The following is a 26,258-nucleotide window of genomic DNA, read 5'->3' as shown; positions in this document are numbered from 1 at the left end:
CTCCCAGTATCCGGAAAGAATCGGTATACACTTACCAAAACATGGCATCCAGTATCTTAGCTCCCTTCAATTAAGATAAAAAGTATTGTTTGTAACGTTAAAGGCGATCTTGGTCTCCGAAAGCTGTGTGTGTATCGCATACCACGCGAATGTGGCACGTCTCACGTTCGTTAGGGAGACTATCAGAACAGTCGAGCAGAGATGCAAGGAACATCAACGACAAAGCGGACTAAAACAACCATGCAAACCAGCTGTCGCCGATCACTGCCATCGAATCTAATCTGGAAATGCATACGATGAGATCAGTATCGTGGCATAAACGCCAAGTTTGTGGAACACCATAATTAAAGAGTCCATCGAAATAGAGAAATCAGGAAACCTAGTAAATAAGGACAGCAGTTTCATTTTAAATAAAGCTGGCGTCTGGCACTCAATTTATTAAATACTCGCCGCTCCTCACATCCACCAGAGTGTAAGAAGCTGAAAAAATTTGCTTTTCGTGAACACTACTGGCCATTAAAATTGCTACACAAAGAAAAAATGCAGATGATAAACGGGTATTCATTGGACAAATATATTAATACTATAACTGACATGTGATTACATTTTCAAGCAATTTGGGTGCATAGATCCTGAGAAATCAGTACCCAGAACAACCACCTCTGGCCGTAATAACGGGCTTGATACGCCTGGGCATTGAGTCAGACAGAGCTTGGATGGGGTGTACAGGTATAACTGCCCATGCAGCTTGAACACGATACCACAGTTCATCAAGAGTACTGATTGGCGTACTGTGACGAGCCAGTTGCTCGGCCACCATTGACCAGACGTTTTCAATTGGTGAGAGATCTGGAGAATGTGCTGGCTAGGGCAGCAGTCGAAAATTTTCTGTATCCATAAAGGCCCGTACAGGACCTGCAAAGTGCGGTCATGCATTATCCTGCTGAAATGTAGGGTTTCGCAGGGATCGAGTGAAGGGTAGAGTCACGGGTCGTAACACATCTGAAATGTAACGTCCACTGTTCAAAGTGCCGTCAATGCGAACAAGAGGTGACCGAGACATGTAACCAATGGCATCCCATACCATCACGCCGGATGATACGCCAGTATGACGATGACGAATACACGCTTCCAATGTGCGTTCACCGCGATGTCGCCAAACATGGATGCGACCATCATGATGCTGTAAACAGAACCTGGATTCATCCGAAAAAATGAAGTTTTGCCATTCGTGAACCCAGGTTCGTCGTTGAGTACACCATCTCAGGTGCTCCTGTCTGTGATGCAGCGTCAAGGGTAACCGCAGCCATGGTCTCAGAGCTGATAGTCCATGCTGCTGCAGCCGGCCGGTGTGGCCAAGCGGTTCTAAGCGCTTCAGTCTGGAACAGCGGGACAGCTACGGTCGCAGGTTCGAATCCTGCCTCAGGCATGGATGTGTGTGATGTCCTTAGGTTAGTTAGGTTTAAGTAGTTCTAAGTTCTAGGGGACTGATGACCTCAGAAGTTAAGGCCCATAGTACTCAGAGAGCCATGCTGCTGCAAACGTCGTCTAACTGTTCGTGCAGATGGTTGTTGTCTTGCAAACGTCCCCATCTGTTGACTCAGGGATCGAGACGTGACTGAACGATCCGTTACAGCCATGCGGATAAGATGCCTGTCATCTCGACTGCTAGTGATACGAGGCCGTTGGGATCCAGCACGGCGTTCCGTATTACCCTCAGGAACCCACCGATTCCATACTCTGCTAACAGTCATTTGATCTCGACCAACGCGAGCAGCAATGCCGCGATACGATAAACCGCAATCGCGATAGGCTACAATCCGACCTTTATCAAAGTCGGAAACGTGATGGTACGTATTTCTCCTCCTTACACGAGGAATCGCAACAACGTTTCACCAGGAAACGCTGGCAACTGCTGTTTGTGTATGAGAAATCGGTTGGAAACTTTCCTCATGTCAGCACGTTGTAGGTGTCGCCACCGGCGCCAACCTTGTGTGAATGCTCTGAAAAGTTTGCATATCGCAGCATCTTCTTCCTGTCGGTTAAATTTCGCGTCTGTAGCACGCCAATTTCGTAGTGTAGCAATTTTAATGGCCAGTAGTGTAGTATCAGTACCGGCTCTCAGAAACAAAGGGCATAGTGGGTGTCGGGAATCGAACTCAGTTTTAAATAGCAGCGTGAGACCAACAATATGCCCCAGTCTGTTTGGAGCCCAGGCAGCGAGTACACGTAACGCATCTGAAGAAGACGCCTGGTACAATCGTCGAATTATTGAGCATAAAATGAAAACAAGGACTTGTCAGAATACCCAGAAGTATCCCATTACAGAGTATACAATGATTACATTGTTTTTGCATCCGTTATACGTCACTCGGATATATAAAACACATATAGCACGTAGAACAAAATTTCGTCATTTACTGGTTGATGGCAGAATTGTTTATGTTACCAATGTGTCTTAAATTAGTATAGTTAACCAGATGCTGTGCTATTTATTCTAAATATCAAAAAGGAGACCAAAATGATAGTCGTGCAATAAGAGTATGCATTGTGAAATGTCATACATCTTACAAGAAAGAACTAAGCCAGACCAAAAAAGAAAGATAGCAAATTAGTTATTATTACGAAATTTACAAATTTCACTTTATGTTATTTCCAGCATTTCTACTAGTTATTCTGCTTAGCTTTCACTTAAGAAAAAAGTTCCCTGGGGAGACTGACAGATAATCAAGAACTAAGATTTTTCAACAACGACGTTACTTTTTAATGCACTCAAAAAAGGATTGAAGGAGATAGGATTCACACGAATATTAGCTAGAGCTCTGAGCCAACGTAGAAACATTTTACTCTGGACAGTGTAAAGTAAGCACGGACAGCGGAATACAAACAGAAAATGTTCTGGGAAATAACGAGCGACTGTGAGCCATTACAATAACATGAAGTTAACGCTCCAACTTTAAAGCCGGTGCACAGAGCTAAGATTAGGGATTGTTCAACTTATCTGACTGTAAGCTACGTTTTCCAGCGAACTTCAGGTCTCTGTTTTCCCTCCAAGTCCTCATTGTAGAGACTATAGGTTTTCATCGGATGCCTGCTTACTCATTTCATTTCCTTAAAATAAAATGGTTATATAAGAAAAAAATATATAACATTGCGTATCTCTCTTTAAAATGTTAAGCAAACTAAATCTTCCTGATATCTTCTGGGGATTTGTGAACAAAGTCATATAATGATAAAGAACTACGACACAGGCCAACGTATATTTTTGATTATTTTTATTTATTACATACGGGTAGGAAATTAATCTCGTTTTCTTTGGGGAGGGAGGGGGCTGTGCACTGCATTTGTGACCTCGAATTTTTCTATAATATAAGTTTTATGACACTGCGCTTTCATTAGAAACTAGAAAAATTAGTAAACCACGTGTAACCGGATAAATATTGAAACTTCCTGACAGATTAAAATTGTGTGCCGGACCGAGACTCGAGCTCGGGACCTTTGCCTTTCGTGGGCAAGTGCTCTACCAACTGAGCTACCCAAGCACGATTCACGCCCCGTCCTCACAGCTGAAGTTCCGCCAGTACCTCGTCTCCTACCTTCCAAACTTTACAGAAGCTCTCCTGCGAACCTTGCAGAACTAGCACTCCTGAAAGAAAGGATATTGCGGAGACATGGCTTAGCCACAGCCTGGGGGATGTTTCTAGAATGAAATTTTCACTCTGCAGCGGAGTGTGCGCTGATATGAAACTTCCTGGCAGATTAAAACTGTGTGCCGGACCGAGACTCGAACTCGGGACCTTTGGCTTTCGCGGGCAAGTGCTCTACCAACTGAGTTACCCAAGCACGACTCACGCCCCGTCCTTACAGCTTTACTTCTGACAGTACCTCGTCTCATTAGGCTCGACTTGCGTAAAGGTAGTAGAGGGGTTGGGAAAGAATATGGACACACCGAAAAACAGTACACACTACCTTGAGTAACAGGATATAGGAAACTAATTGGCATTCCAGTGTTCTCATAATGGATAAATACATGTCCCGTGTGGTTTTCAAGGGAATCTTATACCATTCTCCCTGCAAAATACTGGCAAGTTCACGTCACAATGATGCTAGTGGAAAGCGATCATGCACCCTTTTCCTCAAAGTAGATCACAGAGGCTCAATAATAATGAGATCTGGTGACCTTGATGGTGAAGGGAGTGTGACAATTCATCCTTGTACTCACGAAACCAATCTTGGACGATGCGATCTGTGTGAATTACGGCTCTGCCGTTTTTGAACACAGTATCAGTGTTGGGAGACGAACATTGTACCATGATCGCATAATCCTTGGCAGTAACGCTAATTATATTCAGAAAAACGAAAAGCGCAGGTTAGTGTACAAAAATTGAGAACCCAGCCGGATTCCAAACAGGTACAGACTGCCACAGACGAATAGAAGAACAGAAAACATAAAGGTAGACAGAGACAAATTAAGACACGATCGATCCAGATATGAGGAAGGAATTGAATCATTCAATGAATGGGACGACATGAAGCGAAATATGGCGAAACAGGCTGAACTATGGGGAAAGGAAGAAAAGAAACGGAAGCACCGGTGGTGGAACAAGGAATGTGAGGAAGCGGTAGAGACTCGCAGGAAAGCCTGTAGAGACAGGAGCAGCAAGAAGGACCCGGAAAAATGGGAAGTTTTCTTAGGAGCAAGGAAGGAAGCGGTACGAAGAATAAGATGGACCAGAAGACAGAAGATGAAACAGGAACTGGACGAGATTGAGACCAACTTCAAAGAAAACGACAGCAGACACTTTTTCAGAAAATTCAAAAAGAGTCTGATTGGACACAAGGGTAGAGAATTGTTTATAAGAGATAAGAAAGGGGAGCTGACTGTTAGTGGGAAGGAGAACTGTCGGATTTTTGCAGGGTACTTTCACGACCTGCTGAACTGTGAACCACCTGAAGACGAGCTGGAACTGGGGACTGACACAGAAGAGAGAGAGCCACGCCCTCCAACCAGGGATGAAGTCGCACATGCCATAAGCAATATAAAGAATAATAAGGCAACTGGAGAAGATGGTATAGCAGCCGAGATGATAAAGTGGGGAGGCAACAAAGCAATAGACAACATGACCAACATAATCGACCAGATCTGGAGAACAAAGAAGTCGTCGGAAGGATGGAAGAATGCAATTGTAGTATCAGTACATAAGAAGAGGGACAAGAGAGATGCAAATAACTATAGAGGAATATCGCTACTAAAGATCGGATACAAGGTGCTGTCGAAACTATTTCTCAAGAGTGTAGAAGAACAGGTAGAAAGTACAGTTGACGACTACCAAGCGGGATTCAGGAAGGGAAGAGGTTGTATAGAACAGATATTTATCCTGAAGCAACTGATAGAACATAGGGCCTTAAAAAACAAAAAGGCTGTAATAACCTTCGTGGACTTCACAAAGGCATATGACTCCATCGACAGACAAATTCTTGTTAGGATCCTGAAGAACAAAGGACTAAATGGAACTACACAAGAACTCATAAAAGAAATTCTGACAGGCACAAAAGCAAGGGTGAGATTCAGAGGAGCACTGTCAGAAGAATTTGAGATTAAGACTGGTGTTAAACAGGGAGATGGATTGTCACTATTGTTGTTCAATATAGCACTGGACGAAGGGATCAGGCAGTGGAGAGCAATAAACGAGGAAATGGGAATACCAAAGACCCATGTGGGGGACAAAAAGGACAACAGGGCTCAAATGGACTGCCTAGCCTTTGCAGACGATTCAAATGGCTCTGAGCACTATGGGACTTAACTTCTAAGGTCATCAGTCCCCTAGAACTTAGAACTACTTAAACCTAACTAACCTAAGGACATCACACACATCCATGCCCGAAGCAGGATTCGAACCTGCGACCGTAGCGGTCGCGCGGTTTCAGACTGTAGCGCCTAGAACCGCTCGGCCACCCCGGCCGGCCTTTGCAGACGACAGAGCAATAGTAAGTGAGACGTAAGAAGATGCAAAGAGACAACTCGACAACTTAAGTAAGGTAGCCAGAAAGGTGGGACTGAGGATCGCCTATAACAAGACAAAGACATTAAATACCACTGCAGACTGGGAAACACCGGAAGGCACTGTGCAAATGGTGGACGAATTTAAATACCTGGAAGAATTTATAACAGGAAGGAACAGGAGCAAGGAGGGAATAACAGAGAGGATAAAGAAGATGAGGTCAGCTGTCTGTATGACGAGAGAGATATACAATAAAAAGAATATATCCACAAAAGCAAAGATAAGCCACTACAAGACAGCGGTGGGGAATGCAGTATTATATGCTGCTGAGACGATGATACTAGGAAGAAATGGGGCAGAACAACTAGAGAAAGAAGAGAGAAAAATATCGTACTGAGAAAAATACTGGGTCCCAAAGGAGGTGGAGAGAGGTGGATGCGAAGACCTAGGGAAGAATTGTAGCGGAACATGCGAACAATATGCGAGGAAATCAGACTCGAAAGGGCAAGGTTTGCTGGACATATAGTTAGGATGAGTATGGACAGAATGACGAAGAGAGTGCGGGAAACAACAGGGAGGACAAGAGGAAAGACAGGAACCAAGTGGGTCGTTGAACTTCGGAAGGACTGGTTGGAATTGGGGATCAAGGTCGAAGGAAAGAAAAAGTGGAGAAACAAATATACACCGACCAATATGCCGGAGATTAACGACAGAGAAGAATACAGCAAAAGATTAGAGTGTCACCAGTGGAGCCGACAGGAGAAAAGGATATTTAAGATCTTGGAAGAAGAGAGAGAATGAAGAGGTTCTGGGAGAAGAAGAGGAAAATGCAGTCCACGAAGGGGCTACCCGTGGTCCTAGAGAGGCCTTAAAACAAGAAGAAGAAGATAGCCATGCGTGTTAAGGCACCGCTTCTTGGATGGGGAACTGGACAGGTGGTTCGAATACGCCCGGCCTATGACCGACGAGGATCGGTGTGCTGGCCGATGTGGATGTGGATTTTAGGCGGTTTTCCATATCCCACCAGGTGAATGCTGGGCTGGTACCCTACTCCCGCTTCAGTTACACGATTCGCAAACATTTTGGAAACTTCCGTTCATTTTCGCACGAATAACGCTACTCGCAGACGGTTGGAGTACACATATTTCGTCCTGCGGGTAACGGAATGGGGACAGGAAGGGCACCTGGGCATCTCTGAAAGTCTACATCTACATCTACATGAATACTCTATAAATCATATTTAAGTGCCTGGCAAAAGGTTCATTGAACCACCTTTACAATAGTATTCTATTATTCGAATCTCGTATAGCACACGGAAAAAACGAACAACTGTATCTTCCCGTGCGAGCTCTGATTTCCATTATTTTATTATGATAATCGGAAATTAATGACTGAAATTTCGTGAAAAGATTCTGCAACAACGAAAAACGCCTTTGTAGTAACGATGTCCACCTCAAATCCTGCATCATTTCAATAACACTCTCTCATCTATTTCACGATAATACAAAAGATGTTGCCCTTCTTTGAACTTTCTCGATGTACTTCGTCAATTCTACCTGGTAAGAATCCCACTCCGCGCACCAGTATTCTAGAAGAGGACGGACAAACGTAGTTTAGGCAGTCTCTTTAATAGATCTGTTACTAAGTGTCCTGCCAATAAAATGCAGTCTCTAGTTAGCCTTCCACACAACATTTTTTTATGTGTCCCTTCCAATTTAAGTTGTTCGAAATTATAATTCTTAGGTATTAAGTTGAAATTACGGCCTTTAGAATTGACTGATTTATCGTACAAACCGAAGTTTAACGGTTTCCTTTTAGCACCATGTGGATGACTTCACACTTTTCGTCATTTACGGTAAACTGCGCGAATTTTTGCACCATACAGATATCTTTTCTAAATCGTTTTCCAATTTGTTTTTGATCTTCTGAAGACTTTACTGGTCGATAAACGACAGCATCATTTGCAAACAACGTAAGACGGCTGCTCAGATTGTCTCCTAAATCGTTTATACAGATAAGGAACAGCAAAGGGCCTATAATACTACCTTGGGGAACGCCAGAAATCACTTCCGTTTTACTCTATAACTTCCCGTCAGTACTACGAACTGTGACCTTTCTGACAGTAAGTCGCAAATCCAGTCACATAACTGAGACGATATTCCATAAGCACTCTATTTCACTACAAGCCGCTTGTGTGGTACAGTGTCAAAAGCCGTTTGGAAATCTAGAAATACGGAATATATTTGAAATCCCTTGTTAATAGCGCTCAACACTTCGTGTGAGTGAAGAGCTAGTTGTGTTTCACAAGAACGATGTTTTCTAAATCCGTGTTGACTGTGAGTCAATAGACCGTTCTCTTCGAGGTAATTCATAATGTTCGAACACAATATATGTTCCAAAATTCTGCTGCATATCGACGTTAATGATATGTGCCTGTAATTTAGTGGATTACTCCTACGACCTTTCTTGAGTGTTGGTGTGAGTCTTGCAACTTTCCAGTCTTTGGGTACGGATCTTTCACAGAGCGAACGGTTGTATATAAGCGTTATGGAAGGAGCAATTGCATCAGCCTAATCTGAACAGAACCTAATTGGTATACAGTGTGGACCAGAAAACTTTAAGATGCTTCACTACTCCGAGGATATCTATTTCTGCGTTATCATGTTGGCAGCTCTTCTCGATTCGAATTCTGGAATATTTACTTCGTCTTCTTTGTGAAGGCATTTAGGAAGGCTGTATTTTGCAACTCTGCTTTGGCAGCACCGTTCAAATGGCTCTGAGCACTATCAATGGTCATCAGTCGCCTAGAACTTAGAGCTAATTAAACCTAACTAACCTAAGGACATCACACACATTCATGCCCGAGGCAGGATTCGAACCTGCCACCGTAGCGGTCGCTCGGCTCCAGACTGTAGCGCCTAGAACCGCACGGCCACTCCGGCCGGCGGCAGCACCGTCGTCTATAGTACTTGCATTGCTATCGCGCAGAGAAGGCATTGATTGTGTCTTGCTGCTAGCACACTTCACATAAGCCGAGAATCTCTCTGGATTTTCTGCCAGGTTTCGAGACAAAGTTTCGTTGTGGAAACTACTGCAAGCATCTCACACTGAAGTCCGCCTTAGATTTCGAGTTTCTGTAAAAGATCGCCAGTCTCGAAGATTTTGCGTCCCTTTAAATTTGGTATGTTTTTTTCGTTGATTCTGCAACATTGTTCTGACCCGTTTGGTGTGCCAATGAGAATCAACTCTGTCATTTATTAATTTATGTGGTATAAACGTCTCAACTGCTGCCGATACTATTTCTCTGAATTTAAGCCACAATTGGTCTACACTTACGTTGTTAATTTAGAAGGAGTGGAGATTGTCTCTCAGGAAGGCGTCAAGTGAATTTTTATCTGCTGTTTTGAATAGGTATACTTTTTGTTTAGTTTTGGACGATTCGGGGATTACAATATTCAGTCTTGCTACGACAACCCTGTGTCCACTAATCCCTGTATCTGTTTTGATTCTTGTTATTAGCTCTGGGTTATTTGTTGCTAAGAGGTCAAGTGTGTTTTCAGAACAGTTTACCAACCGCGTGGTATAATGGTTCTTTATTTACGTGACCATTACGGCACTCCAACCCCAGTTCTCGATACCAGTAATATCGTACTACTTTTCTGCGAAGTAACAGACATATTTTTGTGACAATATTCACATTTGGTTTTATTAATGTATAGGTACTCCGATGTATCGATATATTACAGTGCTATGGTTCTTGTGTGTATTCATTTCTGTGAGACTGCCATAATCATTGACTTACTTGCAACCGTTTTGGCGCGAATGGGCACAGATCAGTCTTTGTTTCACTTTGCAGAAGTTAAGTTGTTATTTTGCTTTGTAAAAGAACAGTCAAGCCTTGTGTTTGGTTAAAGTGGAAATTAAATATGTGAAGATTGATACAAAACTGTTTTCTTGATGATGTGACAATTAAGAAGAAGTATATGTGAATTTACAAGAAGTTTAATAAAAATGTGGATCGTGAACACCAAGTCAAAAATTATTTCTACCATACCATTGTTCTGATCTGGGATTGTTTGATCATTAAGAATTTCCTGAAAAACGCATTTGTTAGGTCTTCAAATAATGCTAAAATACAGATCTGGACCTTCTAGCAGTCAATGTGGAATCACCCTAGAATCAACAAGATGAGCCATAACAACTTCGATCAAATCTACGTGGGAATCCATTCAAGATAAGTGCCAAAATTAATGCCTAATTTACAGTGACTTCATTATTTCCATTCTGACGGTACCATCCACAGTCAATAACTTTGTTGTTACCCGATAAAGTGAACATATGCTGCGTGAGCAACATTATTAATCTGATTTCTAACCTACTTTGCAAGTGGTGGTATTGTTAGAGTGGGCTCTTTAACTAACTGCTCGAAATAATTTTCAGAGAATGAATTTAGCAACCTGTAACCTTGCCAGATCTGTGAATAAGCATCCCTGCGTCGATGTGGGACAAAGGCACAAGAGAAGTAAGAGCGAAGTGTATAAATATTGATACTTCTGCAATGCTCGCAAGCGAGCCATTGCATCGATGCTTACAAGATGGGGACGCACTGTTCAAAGAAAGGACACATCAGGTGAGACATTAGGGAGAGTGGGGTGGAAGGAGACATACAGGCGCAGGTCGGCGTCTATGAGGATGTCGAAGCCGTAGAGCTCGAAGCAGTGGGGGTCGTGCGAGACGGCGGTCTGCGCGGCGCTGAGCGCGGTCAGCACGAGCCGGCCCGCGTCGTGCACCAGCCCCATGATGGCCAGCTTCCCGTGGTTCAACTCCACCCACTGCCTCAGGTCCATCAGCGGCCACTTGCTGCCGAACTGCAAACAGCGCACGAGGGATAGCGCCTCCAGCCGGAAAACGGCCTCTAGTGGCAACATTGTATACAGGGTGAAAAGTATTTAAACCGACAAACTCTCGGAGGTTGTAGGGGACATCAAAACAAATATTTTTCCCTAATGCCATTTTTTCCTATGAGGATTATTTAAACCGGTAGAGACCGCATTACGCTCTTCAGTTGTTAGAGGCCGTATTACGATCTTCAGTTGTACGCAACTGCTGTCCACCAGTGTAGTAGTGCATTGTCTCTGTTTACTAATGGAGCGATACACCTGGAATGAGTACACTGATATGGTTGGTGCGTACTACGTAGAGCACCACAACTGACGAGCTGCACATAGGGTTTATCAACAACAATATCCTAATCGCCGTATCCCGCATCATAAGACCTTTGCTACTGTGTACCAACGTCTGCGTGAGACCGGGTCATTTAGCAGATTACCTGCACAGGGACGCCGTCGCACGGTAAGAACGCTGCAATTTGAGGAAGCTGTCTTGCAGCATGCGGAGCGGGATCCTTCAATCAGCACTCGTGCAATTGCACGTAACATGGGGACGAATGAGACGAATGTAAGAACAATCTTCGAGAGCAATTGTTACGTCCATTTCATTTACAGCGTGTCCACAACCTGGAACCAGTTGATTATCCACCCAGAGCACAGTTTTCGCAGTGGTACCTGGAACAATGTGAAATGCATCATACATTTCCATCCTCTATGTTGTTTACGATGAAGCAACGTTCGGGCGTGATGGAGTCTTCAACATGCACAATTCGCATGTTTGGAGTGAGGATAACCGACATGCCACAGTTACTAGCGCTCATCAAGTGCGGTTCTTCGTTAATGTGTGGGTCGGTGTTGTTGTGCACTGTTTAATTGGGCGGTATCTGCTACCTAGGCCACTAAATGGCACGCACTATTACAATTTTCTCGCCAGAGGATTGCCAGAATTGCTGGAAGACGTCCCGCTCCCTACAAGACAACGCATGTGATTCCAACATGACGGGGCACCGGCACATTTCAGTCGTCGTGTGCGTCGATTCCTGGACCGACGGTTCCCAGAAACGTGGATTGGCAGAGGTGGTCCTGTACCATGGCCTGCTCGATCCCCAGATATGTAACCTCTGGACTTTTTGTGTGCGGAGAGATGCGCAACCTTGTTCACGCAACTCCTGTTGCACCAGAAGAGGATCTGGTTGCCCGGATAGTAGCAGCAGCAGGAACAATTCAGGATACTCCTGGGGTTTTTGCCCGTGTCAGACAGAACACGATTCGACGCTGTAACCTTTGTTTACGTGTCAATGGAGGCATTTTTGAAAATTTACTGTAATTGAAATTGGGTTGTGTTAATGTGTTGTCTCTTGGTCATAAAAAAATGGAAAAGTGTTTGTTGGTTTAATGTATTTGCCGCCAGAGAAATCTTCCTCTACCGGTTTAAATACTCCTCATAGGAAAAAATGACACTAGGGAAATACATTTGTTTTGATGTCCCCTACAACCTCCCAGAGTTTGTCGGTTTAAATACTTTTCACCCTGTACACAGTAGAGGATCCTAGATAGAGTATTTTGAGATAAGGAAGACATTGGCGAAAATAAATATTTCAATCGGTGCGAAGTCTTCAGGAAAGAATGCATGAGAGCCAAGCTTTGCAAACTGCTTAACAAATGACTGTCTAGCACATTTACCAATAAAATTTGCGCGGTCTGGACTGCTACCGTTTATATGGTACAGTCGCTGACGAACCAGCATGACGCCAAAAATTCTTAATTACAAATTAACTTATTCGTGAAACTTTTTCTCGGCTTTAACAGCCTTAAATACGTGACAGTTACAAAATTATCGTTTCTACATCTACCTGGTTACTCTGCAATTCACACTTAAGTGCCTGGCAGGGGGTTCATCGAACCATTTTCATACTACTTCTCTACCACTCCCTAATGGCGCGTGGGAAAAAGGAACAGATAAATCTTTCCGTTAGAGCTCTGATTTCTCTTATTTTATTATGATGATCATTTCTCCCTACGTAGATGGGTGCCAACAAAATATTTTCGCATTCGGAAGAGAAAGTTGGTGATTGAAATTTAGTAAATAGATCTCGCCGCAAAGAAAACCACCTTTGTTTCAGTGACTGCCTCCCCAACTCGCGTATCTTATCAGTGACACTCTCACCCCTATTGCGCGATAATATGAAACGAGCTGCCCTTCTTTGCACTTTTTCGATGTGCTCCGTCAATCCTACCTGGTAAGGATCCCACAACGCGCAGCAATATTCCAGCAGAGGACGGACAAGTGTAATATAGGCTCTCTCTTTAGTGGGTTTGTCGCATGTTCTAAGTGTTCTGCCAACAAAGCGGTCTTTGTTTCGCCTTCCCCACAATATTATCTATGTGGTCTTTCCAATTTAAGTTGCTCGTAATTGTAATTCCTTGGTATTTAGTTAAACTGACAGTCCTTAGATTTGTGCGATTTATCGTATACCCAAAATTTATCGGATTTCTTTAAGTACCTATGTGGATGACCTCGCACTTTTCTTTGTTTAGTACCAGTTGCCACGTTTCGCACCATCCAGAAATTTTCTCTAGATCAATTTGTAAATGGAATTGATCGTCTGATGATTTTACTAGACTGTTAAAGTACAGCATCATCAGCAAACAATCTAAGGGGGCTGCTCAGATTATCACCTAGATCATTTATGTAAATCAGGAACAGAAGAGGGCCTATGACACTACCTTGCGGAACGCCAGATATCACTTCTGTTCTACTCGATGATTTACCGTCCATTACTACGAACTGTGACCTCTCTGAGAGGAAATCACGAATCCAGTCACGCAACTGAGACGATACTCCATATGCACGCAATTTGATTAATAGTCGCTTGTGAGGAACGAGCGTTGTGGATGGCGAAGGCCAGTCACCGACAACCTACTAACCCATTGGAAGGGCTCACTGGGTTCAGTGAACACTCCACTATTAATAATAGTCTGTGACTGAACGGCGTTATGTGATACACTAGGCTCCGTCCCAACAGGCCCCAGAAGGCCAAACGGTACCAATAGACCGCAGTGTCATCCTCAGCCGATAGGCGTCATTGGATGCAGACATAAAGGGGCATGTGGTCAGCACACCGCTCTCCCAGTCGTCGTCAGTTTTCGTGGCTGGAGCCACTACTTCTCAGTCAAGTAGCTCCTCAGTTGGCCTCACAAGGATGACAGCCACATTGTCAACAGCTCCCGGCTGACCCAGACGGTCACGCATTCAAGAGCTAACCAAGCCCGACAGCGCTTAACTTCGGCGATTCGACGGGGACCGGTGTTGCCACTGCGACAAGTCCACTGGCTATTTAATGCATTGGAGGCCGTATAAATGTCACCAGTCAACTTTGCAACATCTGATTCCAAGAACAGAGTTGTGTAAGAAACAGAAGACAAAGCGGAGGGGCGTTTCATGAATTCTCTTGTAAAAAATTTATAAGGCATGATAAATTTTTTGTTGATTACGTTTCTAGTAGTTAAAATGATACTCCTGTATTTCTGTGCTTGTGTTATAAATAAAGGGTAGTGAGTCTGTATATGTGACACTTGAAACATAAGTTTTCTTACTGGCACTTACTAGTAGAACATGTCAATTTCATGGTATGCAACTTAGAAAGTTCTTTATAAATTATTTATTTTCTCATTTGTCTCAATATTTTTTGCAGTCGCAAGGTGGACAGCCTAATTCTGTGGTCTCATAATACCTTCTCAGTTTTTTTGATATAAATAAGCTACGTTAAAAAGGAAATACGTACATTGTTCTTTGACTCTCCTGACAAAAGTGAGATTTGACACTCCAGTTTGACTTTTTCTAGCAGTAGTATGTACATAATCCTCCTACTTTCAGTATTTGCTGCTTCAGTCAGTTTTCGGTGTCTCCTGTACCGTGTCGCTGGGGTCGTTGCGCAGGCGCAGCGTGGTGTTGGTGAGGTGTCCCAGCTTGTCGTCCAGGCGCTCCAGAGAGAACTGGTGCGTGCACACCCGCGCGAAGCCCTCGCGAGCCACCCACACCTTCAGCGGGCAGAACTGCAACACCAAAAGCCAAATGACTGCCACATTGTCACGCCTTCCAGGACACAAAGACCGGTCACTAACCTGAAGTGTCAGAGTCCGCGGGACAGCACAATGCTTGTAGTTTGAAAATCATGCAAATAACTCAGTGCTAAATGCTAAGCAATAACTAGTGACAGAATTACACTGAAGAGCTAAAGGAACTGGTACACCTGCCTAATATCGTATAGGGCCCCCTTGAGCATGCAGAAATGCCGCAACACGACATGGCATGGACTCGACTACTGTCTGAAGTAGTGCTAGAAGGAACTGACACATGAATCCTGCAGGGCTGTCCATAAATCCGTAACAGTACGAGGGGGTGGTGATCTCTTCTGAACAGCACGTTTAAAGACATCCCCGATTTGCCCAATAATGTTCATGTCTGGGGAGTTTAGTGGCCAGCGGAAGTGTTTAAACACCGATGGGTGTTCCTGGAGCCATTCTGTAGCAATTATGGACGTGTGGGGTGTCGCATTGTCCTGCTGGAACTACCCGACTCCGTCGGAATGCACACTGGACATGAATGGATGCAGGTGATCAGACAGGATGCTTACGTACGTGTCACCTGTCAGAGTCGTACCTAGACGTATCAGGGGTCCCGTACCACTCCAACTGCACAAGCCCCACATCATTACAGAGCCTCTACCGGCTTAAACAGCCCCCTGCTGACATGCAGGGTCCGTAGGTTCATGAGGTTGTCTCAATATCTGTACACGTCCACCTGCTCGATACAATTTGAAACGAGACTCGTCCGATCAGGCAACAAGTTTCCAGTCATCAACAGTCCAATGTCGGTGTTAAAGCTTTGTGTCGTGCAGTCATCAAGAGTACACGAGTGGGCCGTCGGCTCCGAAAGCCCCATAAGCCCCATATCGATGATGTTTCGTTGAATGGTTCGCACGCTGACACTTGTTGATGGCCTAGCACTGAAATCTGCAGCAATTTGCGGAAGGGTTGCACTTCTGTTAAGTTGAACGATTCTCTTCAGTCGTCGTAGGTCCCGTTCTTACAGGATCTTTTTCCGGCCACAGCGATGTCTGCGATTTAATGTTTACCGGCTTCCTGATATTCACGGTACACTCGCGAAATGGTCGTATGGGAAAACCCCCACTTCATCGCTACCTCGGAGATGCTTTGTCCAATCGCTTAAGCGCCGAGCACAACACCACATTAAAACTCACTTAAATGTTGATAACTTGTCATCGTAGCAGCATTAACCGATCTAACAACTGCGCCAGACATTTGTCGTCTTATATAGGTGTTGCCGACCACAGCGCCCTATTCTACCTGTTTACATATCTCTGTATTCGAATACGGACGCTATACCAGTTTCTTTGGCGCTTCTGTGTAGATAAGACGCTTACAGAGAAAACCACGTAATCCAACGTTGTGGACTCATGAACTCCATAGCTTTTCTTGATGAAATGACATAGTGGTCACATCCACTTCTAAACTAGCGTCGTTGACGTCACTGGCTTATTTAGAGATGTTCCTACCGATGAGAGCACAAACATATTAACAGAATTTGTGCATAAATCTCAAGTAAAGCTTGCAGAATTAGATAACACAATCGTTGCTACTCAAACATATTTGAAACAGAATCATTAGGTTCCGTAAGTCAATCGGTATAAACGGAATCCCTGTAGGATCATTTTGCAGTCCTCTGTGTCTGTCTTCCCGACTGTTAAAAACCCTTTTTCTCAGGGATCAAGTTGAAAATTATGTCAGATACTAAGATCTAAGGTGCCATTTATGTGGCCTATTTATATACTCTCAAATTCATTAAAGTCTATAGAGTACTTTTCGTTGACCTAGAGTCATGAAATTTGTCAAGGAACAAGATTTCACAGTACAAGTAGACGAAAATATCATAAATTATTTAATAGTATCTACATAACAAAAATATTTCATTTGTCAACTGTTGTCTGACATCAAACTTAAAATTGAAACATTCGCGAAAGTCTTGGAATTCCTGGGGCCAAATCTTGCCGATATCAATGTGGATAGCTGGCTGGTGTGGCCGAGCGGTTCTAGGCCCTTCCGTCTGGAACCACGGGACCGCTACGGTCGCAGGTTCGAATCCTGCCACGGGCATGGATGTGTGTGATGTGCTTCTAAGTTCTAGGGGACTGATGACCTCAGATGGTAAGTCCCATGGTGCTCAGAGCCACTTGAACCATTTGAACCATGAATGTGGATAACAGGTAAAAGTCGTCTAGATACTCGATTCCAGGGAACGATTAACTGTCTGTATACGAACAAACACCGTCCGAAAAGGCCACGAAGGCCAAACAGTATGGACCATCCGCCGTGTCATCCTCAGCTCTTAGGCGTCACCGAATGCTCATACGGAGGGGTATGTGGTTAGCGGCCGTTGCCAGTTTTCGTGAACGATGCCGCTACTTCTCAGCCAAGTAGCTCCTCAATTGGCCTCGCAAACGCCGAGTGCCCCCCGCTTGCCAACAGCACTCGGCAGACCCGGTCGGTAACCCATCCTAATGCTGGGCAAGCCCGACAGCGTTTAACTTCGGTGATCTAAGGGGAACCGGTTTTACCACTGCGGCAAGAGCGTTGGCGTTACATTTTAGAAGTAATAAAAATTAGTTGATAGCGTGAGTTATGCGTTTTTCTGCAACCAAAGCAATTACCTTTAATATAAGTGGAGTTTACATAAAAATATGAATAGTTATTGTTATTTTGTACTCAACTGTACGTTCTTCATTACAATCAAAAGCATGAGTATCTTGTTGTCACTGATAATTGTGAAAGTTGTTTAGAAATAACAAAAACATGTTTTAGATAAGTTCGACAAAGTGTTGAAGTGAAGTTTTATACATTTTTGTTTTGTAGTTTTCCTTAATATTTCACCGTTTTGTTGAGGAAACTGCGTTTCCTAGCGCTATATATAAACCCGTAAAGCTTTTTCAAATGTTTACAACAACATCCCACCGTTGCAAGTTACAAGTCAACAGCTCTCGTATAAAACTTAAATTAAAACATCGACAATTTCAATTTAGCTATAAATACTGTTTATTTTTAAGTTACAGGTAGGAGGATGATTATGTAGAAGAAAAATGTTCGTAGGTTATGCTGTCGTTTATATAACCCCACTGAGTTTCTACATGGTTCACCACTTGAATGTTTCTAGCGGAATCCAGCAAGACATTGATCGCGTGCATAATGAAAGCGCTCGTTATGAGCTAACGCCCGACAGGTATGCAACACACCTAACTTACAGGTAATGCGGGTACTATGCGGCGATGGTTTCTTTGAAAGGGCACAGCCGAGCTCTTTCCCCATCCTTCTCTAATCCGATGAGACCAGTGACCTCGCTATTTGGTCCCCTCCTCCCGATCAACCAACAAACCAACCAACGGTCTTAACTGACCAAAGATGCTAGGAAAACTGTCGTAGTCTACACTTACTTATGACCGTCTACGATAGCTTACGGTAGTTTTGCAACTGTACACTCTGCTGATTCTATAGAATCCCCGCACACCAATTCACTGGCATGACACGTCTGCAGTGGATGGTCACGTGCCGCCTGCTACTAGCTCCACAGCGATCAGTGTGTTCTTTTAACGGAGAATCTACTGTTCTGCCTGGCTAGGTAATTTTTGACACAGTGTCGAGCTGCAAGTTTGCTCTAGGCTCCGTAGCGCCTGGCGGCCGCTACTTTGGCGAGACTCACGGAGGTGACGAGCACGTAGATGCGCAGGTCGAACTTGCGGCCGGCGACGAGGAAGGGCCGGTGCACGTAGCGCTGCACGATGTGCGTGGTGCCGCCGCGCGCCTGCTCCCCGCTGTCGCCGTCTTCCTCCGCCGGCTCGCGGTTCCGCAGCCACTCCCGCAGCTGCTGCAGCCTGCGCGCACGTCACGCCAGTCACCTCCTAAACATCTCCTCATACAATTAATTAACTAATGAGCGCTGCGTACGATCCAAGTGTTTATAAAATGATAATACGAGGGTAGTCCAATAAGTAATACAACACATTTTTCTGAAAGCTGGTTGATTTTATTCAGGATTCCAATACACCATACTATTCCCCCTCTTTTGGCTAGGGAACCCTCTTTTTCAACACAATCTCCGTTCAACGCGATGGCATTACGCCACATTACTGGGTTGGCCTTTATGTCCGCATGGTACCACTATACGGTAGACGTCGCAGCCAACGTCTTTCTCCATCAGTAACCTCCCCATCATCCACGGACTGCTTCCCGCGAAGTGCATCCTTCATTGGGCCAAACAGATGAAATGAAATGATCGTATGGTATTGTTGGCCAGGATGTCTCAGTCGGGTTCGGCTTCCAAGTGCAAGTCGTATTTCAGTCGGCGTCACATTGGGCGACTTGCGGGCGATCTACATCTACATCTACATTTATACTCCGCAAGCCACCCAACGGTGTGTGGCGGAGAGCACTTTACGTGCCACTGTCATTACCTCCATTTCCTGTTCCAGTCGCGTAGGACTCGCGTGAAGAACGACTGTCTGAAAGCCTCCGTGCGCGCTCTAATCTCTCTAACTTTACATTCGTGATCTCCTCGGGAGGTATAAGTAGGGGGAAGCAATATATTCGATACCTCATCCAGAAACGCACCCTCTCGAAACCTGGCGAGCAAGCTACACCGCGATGCAGAGCGCCTCTCTTGCAGAGTCTGCCACTTGAGTTTGCCAAACATCACCGTAACGCTATCACGGTTACCAAATAACCCTGTGACGAAACGCGCCGCTCTTCTTTGGATCTTCTCTATCTCCTCCGTCAACCCGATCTGGTACGGATCCCACACTGATGAGCAATACTCAAGTATAGGTCGAACGAGTGTTTTGTATGCCACCTCCTTTGTTGATGGACTACATTTTCTAAGCACTCTCCCAATGAATCTCAACCTGGTACCCGCCTTACCAACAGTTAATTTTATATGATCATTCCACTTCAAATCGTTCCGCACGCATACTCCCAGATATTTTACAGAAGTAACTGCTACCAGTGTTTGTTCCGCTATCATATAATCATACAATAAAGGATCCTTCTTTCTATGTATTCGCAATACATTACATTTGTCTATGTTAAGGGACAGTTGCCACTCCCTACATCAAGTGCCTATCCGCTGCGGATCTTCCTGCATTTCGCTACAACTTTCTAATGCTGCAACTTCTCTGTATACTACAGCATCATCCGCGAAAAGCCGCATGGAACTTCCGACACTATCTACTAAGTCATTTATATATATTGTGAAAAGCAATGGTCCCATAACACTCCCCTGTGGCACGCCAGAGGTTACTTTAACGTCTGTAGACGTCTCTCCATTGATAACAACATGCTGTGTTCTGTTTGCTAAAAACTCTTCAATCCAGCCACACAGCTGGTCTGATATTCCGTAGGCTCTTACTTTGTTTATCAGGCGACAGTGCGGAACTGTATCGAACGCCTTCCGGAAGTCAAGAAAAATAGCATCTACCTGGGAGCTTGTATCTAATATTTTCTGGGTCTCATGAACAAATAAAGCGAGTTGGGTCTCACACGATCGCTGTTTCCGGAATCCATGTTGATTCCTACATAGTAGATTCTGGGTTTCCAAAAACGACATGATACTCGAGCAAAAACCATGTTCTAAAATTCTACAACAGATCGACGTCAGAGATATAGGTCTATAGTTTTGCGCATCTGCTCGACGTCCCTTCTTGAAGACTGTGACTACCTGTGCTCTTTTCCAATCATTTGGAACCCTCCGTTCCTCTAGAGACTTGCGGTACACGGCTGTTAGAAGGGGGGCAAGTTCTTTCGCGTACTCTGTGTAGAATCGAATTGGTATCCCGTCCGGTCCAGTGGACTTTCCTCTGTTGAGTGATTCCAGTTGCTTTTCTGTTCTGATTAGGATGTAATGATAATGAGGACAACACAACACCCAGTCCCCGAGCGGAGAAAATCTTTAAACCGGCCGGGAAACCGAGCGAGGTGGCGCAATGGTTAGCACACTGGACTCGCATTCGGAAGCACGACGGTTCAATCCCGCATCCGGCCATCCTGATTTAGGTTTTCCGTGATTTCCCTAAATCACTCCAAGCAAATTCCAGGGTAGTTCATTTGAAAGGGCACGGCCGACTTCCTTCCCCATCCTTCCCCAATCCTATGAGACCGATAACCTCGCTGTTTGGTCTCTTCCCCAAACAACCAACTAGCAAACGGGCCGGGAACCGAACCCGGGCCCAGTGCGTGGGAGGCAAGCTTGTTACCACCCAGCTAAGCAGGCTGGCGGGCCAAACAGATGGAAGTCAGGAGGTGCGATATCAGGGCTGGAAAGTGGATGAGTACGAACAGTCGAAAGAAGTTTCGTCAGTGCCTCGCAGGTGCGCTGACTGATATGAAGGCTTGTGTTGTCATGGAGAAAGATAATTTCGTTCCCATTTTTGTGGTGACGAACACACTGAAGTTCAACACTGCAGGAGTCACAGCTGTGTGCGACCAGTTGGCACGTGGGAGATCGTAGAGGTTTGGGCGACCTTGATGCGACGATTACAGGCGCATGGCCCAACGATTCGTCGCGCTTTTGTTCACTGCCAGGTCTCCGTAGATATTGTGCAGGCGCCTTTGAATATCTGAGATGCTCTGGTGTTTCGTCAAAAGAAGCTAAATGACAGCTCTCTGCTTGGAACGCACCTCCGTTACAGACGCCATTTTGAAGACTGGAAAGCTCCGCCACCTATTGGAACTACTAGAAACTATATCGGCTGAAGCGGAAATATTCCACGCTGGTCCACAAAGAATTCCGCATTTTTTTCAACTGGAATTTGCCGAGAACCAAAATGTGTTGCATTACTTATTGAATGCCCCTCGTGGTATCAAACAACTCTGTACTCGTCGACGCTGGTAGCACTGCTCTGAAAAATATTACACAGTCATAACACTGCCAGAGTTCACCACGGTTTACAACTTATAGCTGTTTAGGGCAGACGAAGCATTACTCATTACAAGATCTTACAAGCTTGCATGTAATACATTGTTCAGTTGTTCCGTCGGTCATTGGTTGAATATTTTATACATTATGAATGAAAACACGCATGACACTGGTGTGATATTCTACAATATTGATTATTTATGCCTTCTCTACAGCGTGGCTGAATACTGTTCGTCGATCTGGATGAGAAATGCAAACGTAGCCAAAGTGGACGTCCAGCGGAAGGAGACCATGCGGTTAATCTCTGAAACACTCTCGGCCACCCCATGTGCTTCACTCCCCGTCTAGCAAACAAAAATCCCCCTGAAATTAGAAGATTACAGTTAGCTGGAAGTCATATAGAAAAATTCTAGACAACCCAAAACTCTCTATGGCACCACGACCTGGCTCCTCTAAACAGACTTAAACTCCGGTCACTTATATGGAAAATCGGCGAGGAGCTGCGTGACTTCTACTCGAGGATAGCTTCGAAAGAACTGTAGGCTGTAAGTGGACACAAGAAAAGGAACTTGGTGGACGACACTGCGAGAAGATCGATGGATACATGCTCCAGGGGAAATTGTGGAGAACTTTCAACTTTGTGAGGACGAGTGTAGGTAAGTGTAAGCAACTAGTGAACAAATGGGGCCTATAGAACGGTCTTGAATCTAAATACGGGAAAATTCTGTCAGTGGAACGATTACTTGTGTGTCAATGCATGGCTATGAGAGTGATCTGAATGACATATACGGACTCTCCAACTCAGCTACAGAGTGTCTCAAGAATGTTTATGATACTGTACAGTATTATAGACTGAGGTGACAAAGGTCATAGGATACCTAATAATGTCGTGTCAGACCTCCATTTACTCGGCGTAGTACAGCAGCTCGACGTGTTATGGGCTTCCCAAGCCGCTGGAAGTTCCCTGCAGAAATACTGAGCCCTGTTGCCTCTATAGCCGTCCTTAATTGAGAAAGTCTTGTGCACGAGCTGATCTCTAAATTATGACCCATAAATGTTCGACGGAATTAATGTTGGGCAGTCTGGGTGACCAAATCATTCGCTCGAGTTGTCTAGACTGTTCCTCAGACCAATCGTGAACAACTGAAGCCTCGTGAAATGTCACATTGTCATCCCTAAAAATTCCATGGTCCTTTGGGCACATGAAGTTGATAAATGGCTGCAAATGGTCTCCAAGTAGCCGAGCAAAACCATTTCCAGTCAATGATCGATGAAATTGGACCAGAGGACCCAGTCCATTCCATGTTACACAGCCCATACCAGTATGGAGCCACCACCAGCTTGCACAGTACCTTGTTGATTATTTGAGTCCATTGCTTCGAGGGATCCCTGCCACACTCGAACTCTACTGTCAGCTGTTACCAAGTGAAATCGGGCCTCATCTGACATGGCACGGTTTTCGAGTCGTATATGGTCCAACCGAAGTGGTTACGAGTCCAGGAGAGGCACTTTAGGCGATGTAGTGCTGTGGGCAAAGGCACTCGCGTCGGTCGTCTGCTGCCAAGTCCATTATCGGGAAATTCCGCCATGTCCTAACGGATACGTTTTTCGTATGTCCCACACTGATTTCTGTGGTTATTTCACGCAATGCTGCTTGTCTGTTAGCAGTGACAACTCTGTGCAAACGCCACTGCTCTTTGCAGGCAAATGAAAGCCGTCAGCCACTACGTTGTCTGCGCTGAGAGGTAATGCCTGAAATTTGGTATTCTCGGCACACTATTGACACTGTGGATCTCTGAATATTGAATTTCCTAACAATTTCCGAAATGGAATGTCCGATGCGTCTATCTCCAACTACCCTTCCGCGTTCAAAGTCTGCTGATTCCCGTCGTGTGGCCATAACCAATCGGAAACATTTTCACATGAATCACCTGAGTACATATGACAGCTTCTTCGATGCACTACCCTTCTATACATCGTGTACGCGATACCACAGCCATCTTTATATGCGCTAATTGCATTTCCATGATTTTTTCACCTTAATCTAAGTACATATGTAAAGAGTATTGAAACTCACTATAGAGCTATCAGAATATTTTAGTTAATACGTTGTAATGAATGTCTTTGTAAATGTCGAACGAGTAAATAAATAAATAAATAAATGATTATTTTACAAACCGGTTTGATGTGACGCTGTGACAGTTTTGTAGGATCAAAGATTTTTAACTAGTGCGTTTGCAGAGTATCCCAGTTGGTTTCCAAAGACAACAAATGTTAACTGATATAATAGTAAATCGAGAGGAAATATTTAAGTGAAAATGCAGTTTAAAATGCCTGAACTTAAATGAAATACGAGGTGCATTCAAGTTCTAAGTCCTCCGATTTTTTTTCTCCGGACTGCAAAGAGATAGAAACATGCGCATTGTCTTAAAATGAGGCCGCGTTCAATACGTCCCAGAGATGGCAGCACCGTACGGCAGATGGAATTTTACCGCCAGCGGCGACAATGAGAACTGTTTTAAATACTTAAAATGGTGACGTTTTCCTTACTTGAACAGCGTGCAATCATTCGTTTTCTGAATTTTCGTGGTGTGAAACCAATTGAAATTCATCGACAGTTGAAGGAGACATGTGGTGATGGAGTTATGGATGTGTCGAAAGTGCGTTCGTGGGTGCGACAGTTTCATGAAGGCAGAACATCTTGTGACAACAAACCGAAACAACCTCGGGCTCGCACAAGCCGGTCTGACGACATGATCGAGAAAGTGGAGAGAATTGTTTTGGGGGATCGAAGAATAACTGTTGAACAGATCGCCTCCAGAGTTGGCATTTCAGTGGGTTCTGTGCACACAATCCTGCATGACGACCTGTAAATGCGAAAAGTGTCATCCAGGTGGGTGCCACGAATGCTGACGGACGACCACATGGCTGCCCGTGTGGCATGTTGCCAAACAATGTTGACGCGCAACGACAGCATGAATGGGACTTACTTTTCGTCGGTTGTGACAATGGATGAGACGTGGATGCCATTTTTCAATCCAGAAACAAAGCGCCAGTCAGCTCAATGGAAGCACACAGATTCACCGCCACCAAAAAAATTTCGGGTAGCCGCCAGTGCTGAAAAAATGATGGTGTCCATGTTCTGGGACAGCGAGGGCGTAATCCTTGCCCATTGGGTTCCAAAGGGCACTACGGTAACAGGTGCATCCTGCGAAAATGTTTTGAAGAACAAATTCCTTCCTGCACTGCAACAAAAACGTCCGGGAAGGGCTGCGCGTGTACTGTTTCACCAAGACAACGCACCCGCACATCGAGCTAACGTTACGCAACAGTTTCTTCGTGATAACAACTTTGAAGTGATTCCTCATGCTCCCTACTCACCTGACCTGGCTCCTAGTGACTTTTGGCTTTTACCAACAATGAAAGACACTCTCTGTGGCCGCACATTCACCAGCCGTGCTGCTATTGCCTCAGCGATTTTCCAGTGGTCAAAACAGACTCCTAAAGAAGCCTTCGCCGCTGCCATGGAAACATGGCGTCAGCGTTGTGAAAAATGTGTACGTCTGCAGGGCGATTACGTCGAGAAGTAACGCCAGTTTCATCGATTTCGGGTGAGTAGTTAATTAGAAAAAAATCGGAGGCCTTATAACTTGAATGCACCTCGTATGTACCATATTAAGTAATGAACTATGTAACAAATTACAACAATTGTTCTGAGATGAAAGTAAATAGAACAGTATACTTTGCTAACATGTTCCAAGGCAGTGGCTGAACAAAACGATCTTGTCTGTAACAGGTCCAATATTACAAACAGGTGAGATAAGCCTGTAAGTGAAGAAGCTGTAAATATACGAAGTAAGAAATAAAATTAAATAAACAGCGCAAGTGGAACTTTAGTAACTGAAATGAAGGAAAAAATGGGGCATGTGACTTGGAGGGGTAAACTGCAGTATGGTCTGGATGGGAGTATGAGCAGTATCTGCAGTTAGAAGTGGCAAGTAGGGGAGTTGTAGGTGATCATTCAGTACTGAGGATGGGAAAAAGGGCATATGTTTTTTAATCTCGTTTATTTAAAGGTAGTTCGTATTCCTCCCTTGATGGATGTCCTTTATCTGTTCATGTTGCACCTTAATATAATGACCGATGGAGCAGGCTGTAGTGCCTGCAAAGTCCAATGAATGCACAAATAAAAGTTTTGCAATTCGCCTCAAACTGTTGGTGGGTTGTATGGGAGTAGCACTCCGTCTTCAGGCCACAAGTGGCCCATCGGGACCATCCGACCGCCGTGTCATCCTCATTTGAGGATGCGGATAGGAGGGGCGTGTGGTCAGTACACCGCTCTCCCGGTCGTTATGATGGTTTTCTTTGACCGGAGCTGCTACTATT

The 26,258-nt window shown here is 44.6% G+C and overlaps 1 protein-coding gene across 1 annotated transcript in view; it reads right to left on the bottom strand.

Annotated features, from left to right (window-relative positions):
* Positions 1 to 26,258, bottom strand: part of LOC126252308 (probable tubulin polyglutamylase TTLL9) — a 97,511-nt gene that overhangs the window by 35,931 nt on the left and 35,322 nt on the right. The window contains exons 4-6 of the mRNA XM_049953191.1: positions 18,666 to 18,837; positions 14,807 to 14,947; positions 10,671 to 10,870 (exon numbers count right to left, since the gene is read on the bottom strand). Of these exons, the coding sequence (XP_049809148.1) occupies positions 10,671 to 10,870; positions 14,807 to 14,947; positions 18,666 to 18,837 (513 nt within the window). The remainder of the gene's footprint in view (positions 1 to 10,670; positions 10,871 to 14,806; positions 14,948 to 18,665; positions 18,838 to 26,258) is intronic.

Source organism: Schistocerca nitens, chromosome 4, assembly GCF_023898315.1.
Source record: "Schistocerca nitens isolate TAMUIC-IGC-003100 chromosome 4, iqSchNite1.1, whole genome shotgun sequence".
Classification (NCBI taxonomy): Eukaryota; Metazoa; Arthropoda; class Insecta; order Orthoptera; family Acrididae; genus Schistocerca; species Schistocerca nitens.
The sequence above is the reverse complement of the archived record's forward strand: the minus strand, read 5'-3'. Positions and strand labels throughout refer to the sequence as shown.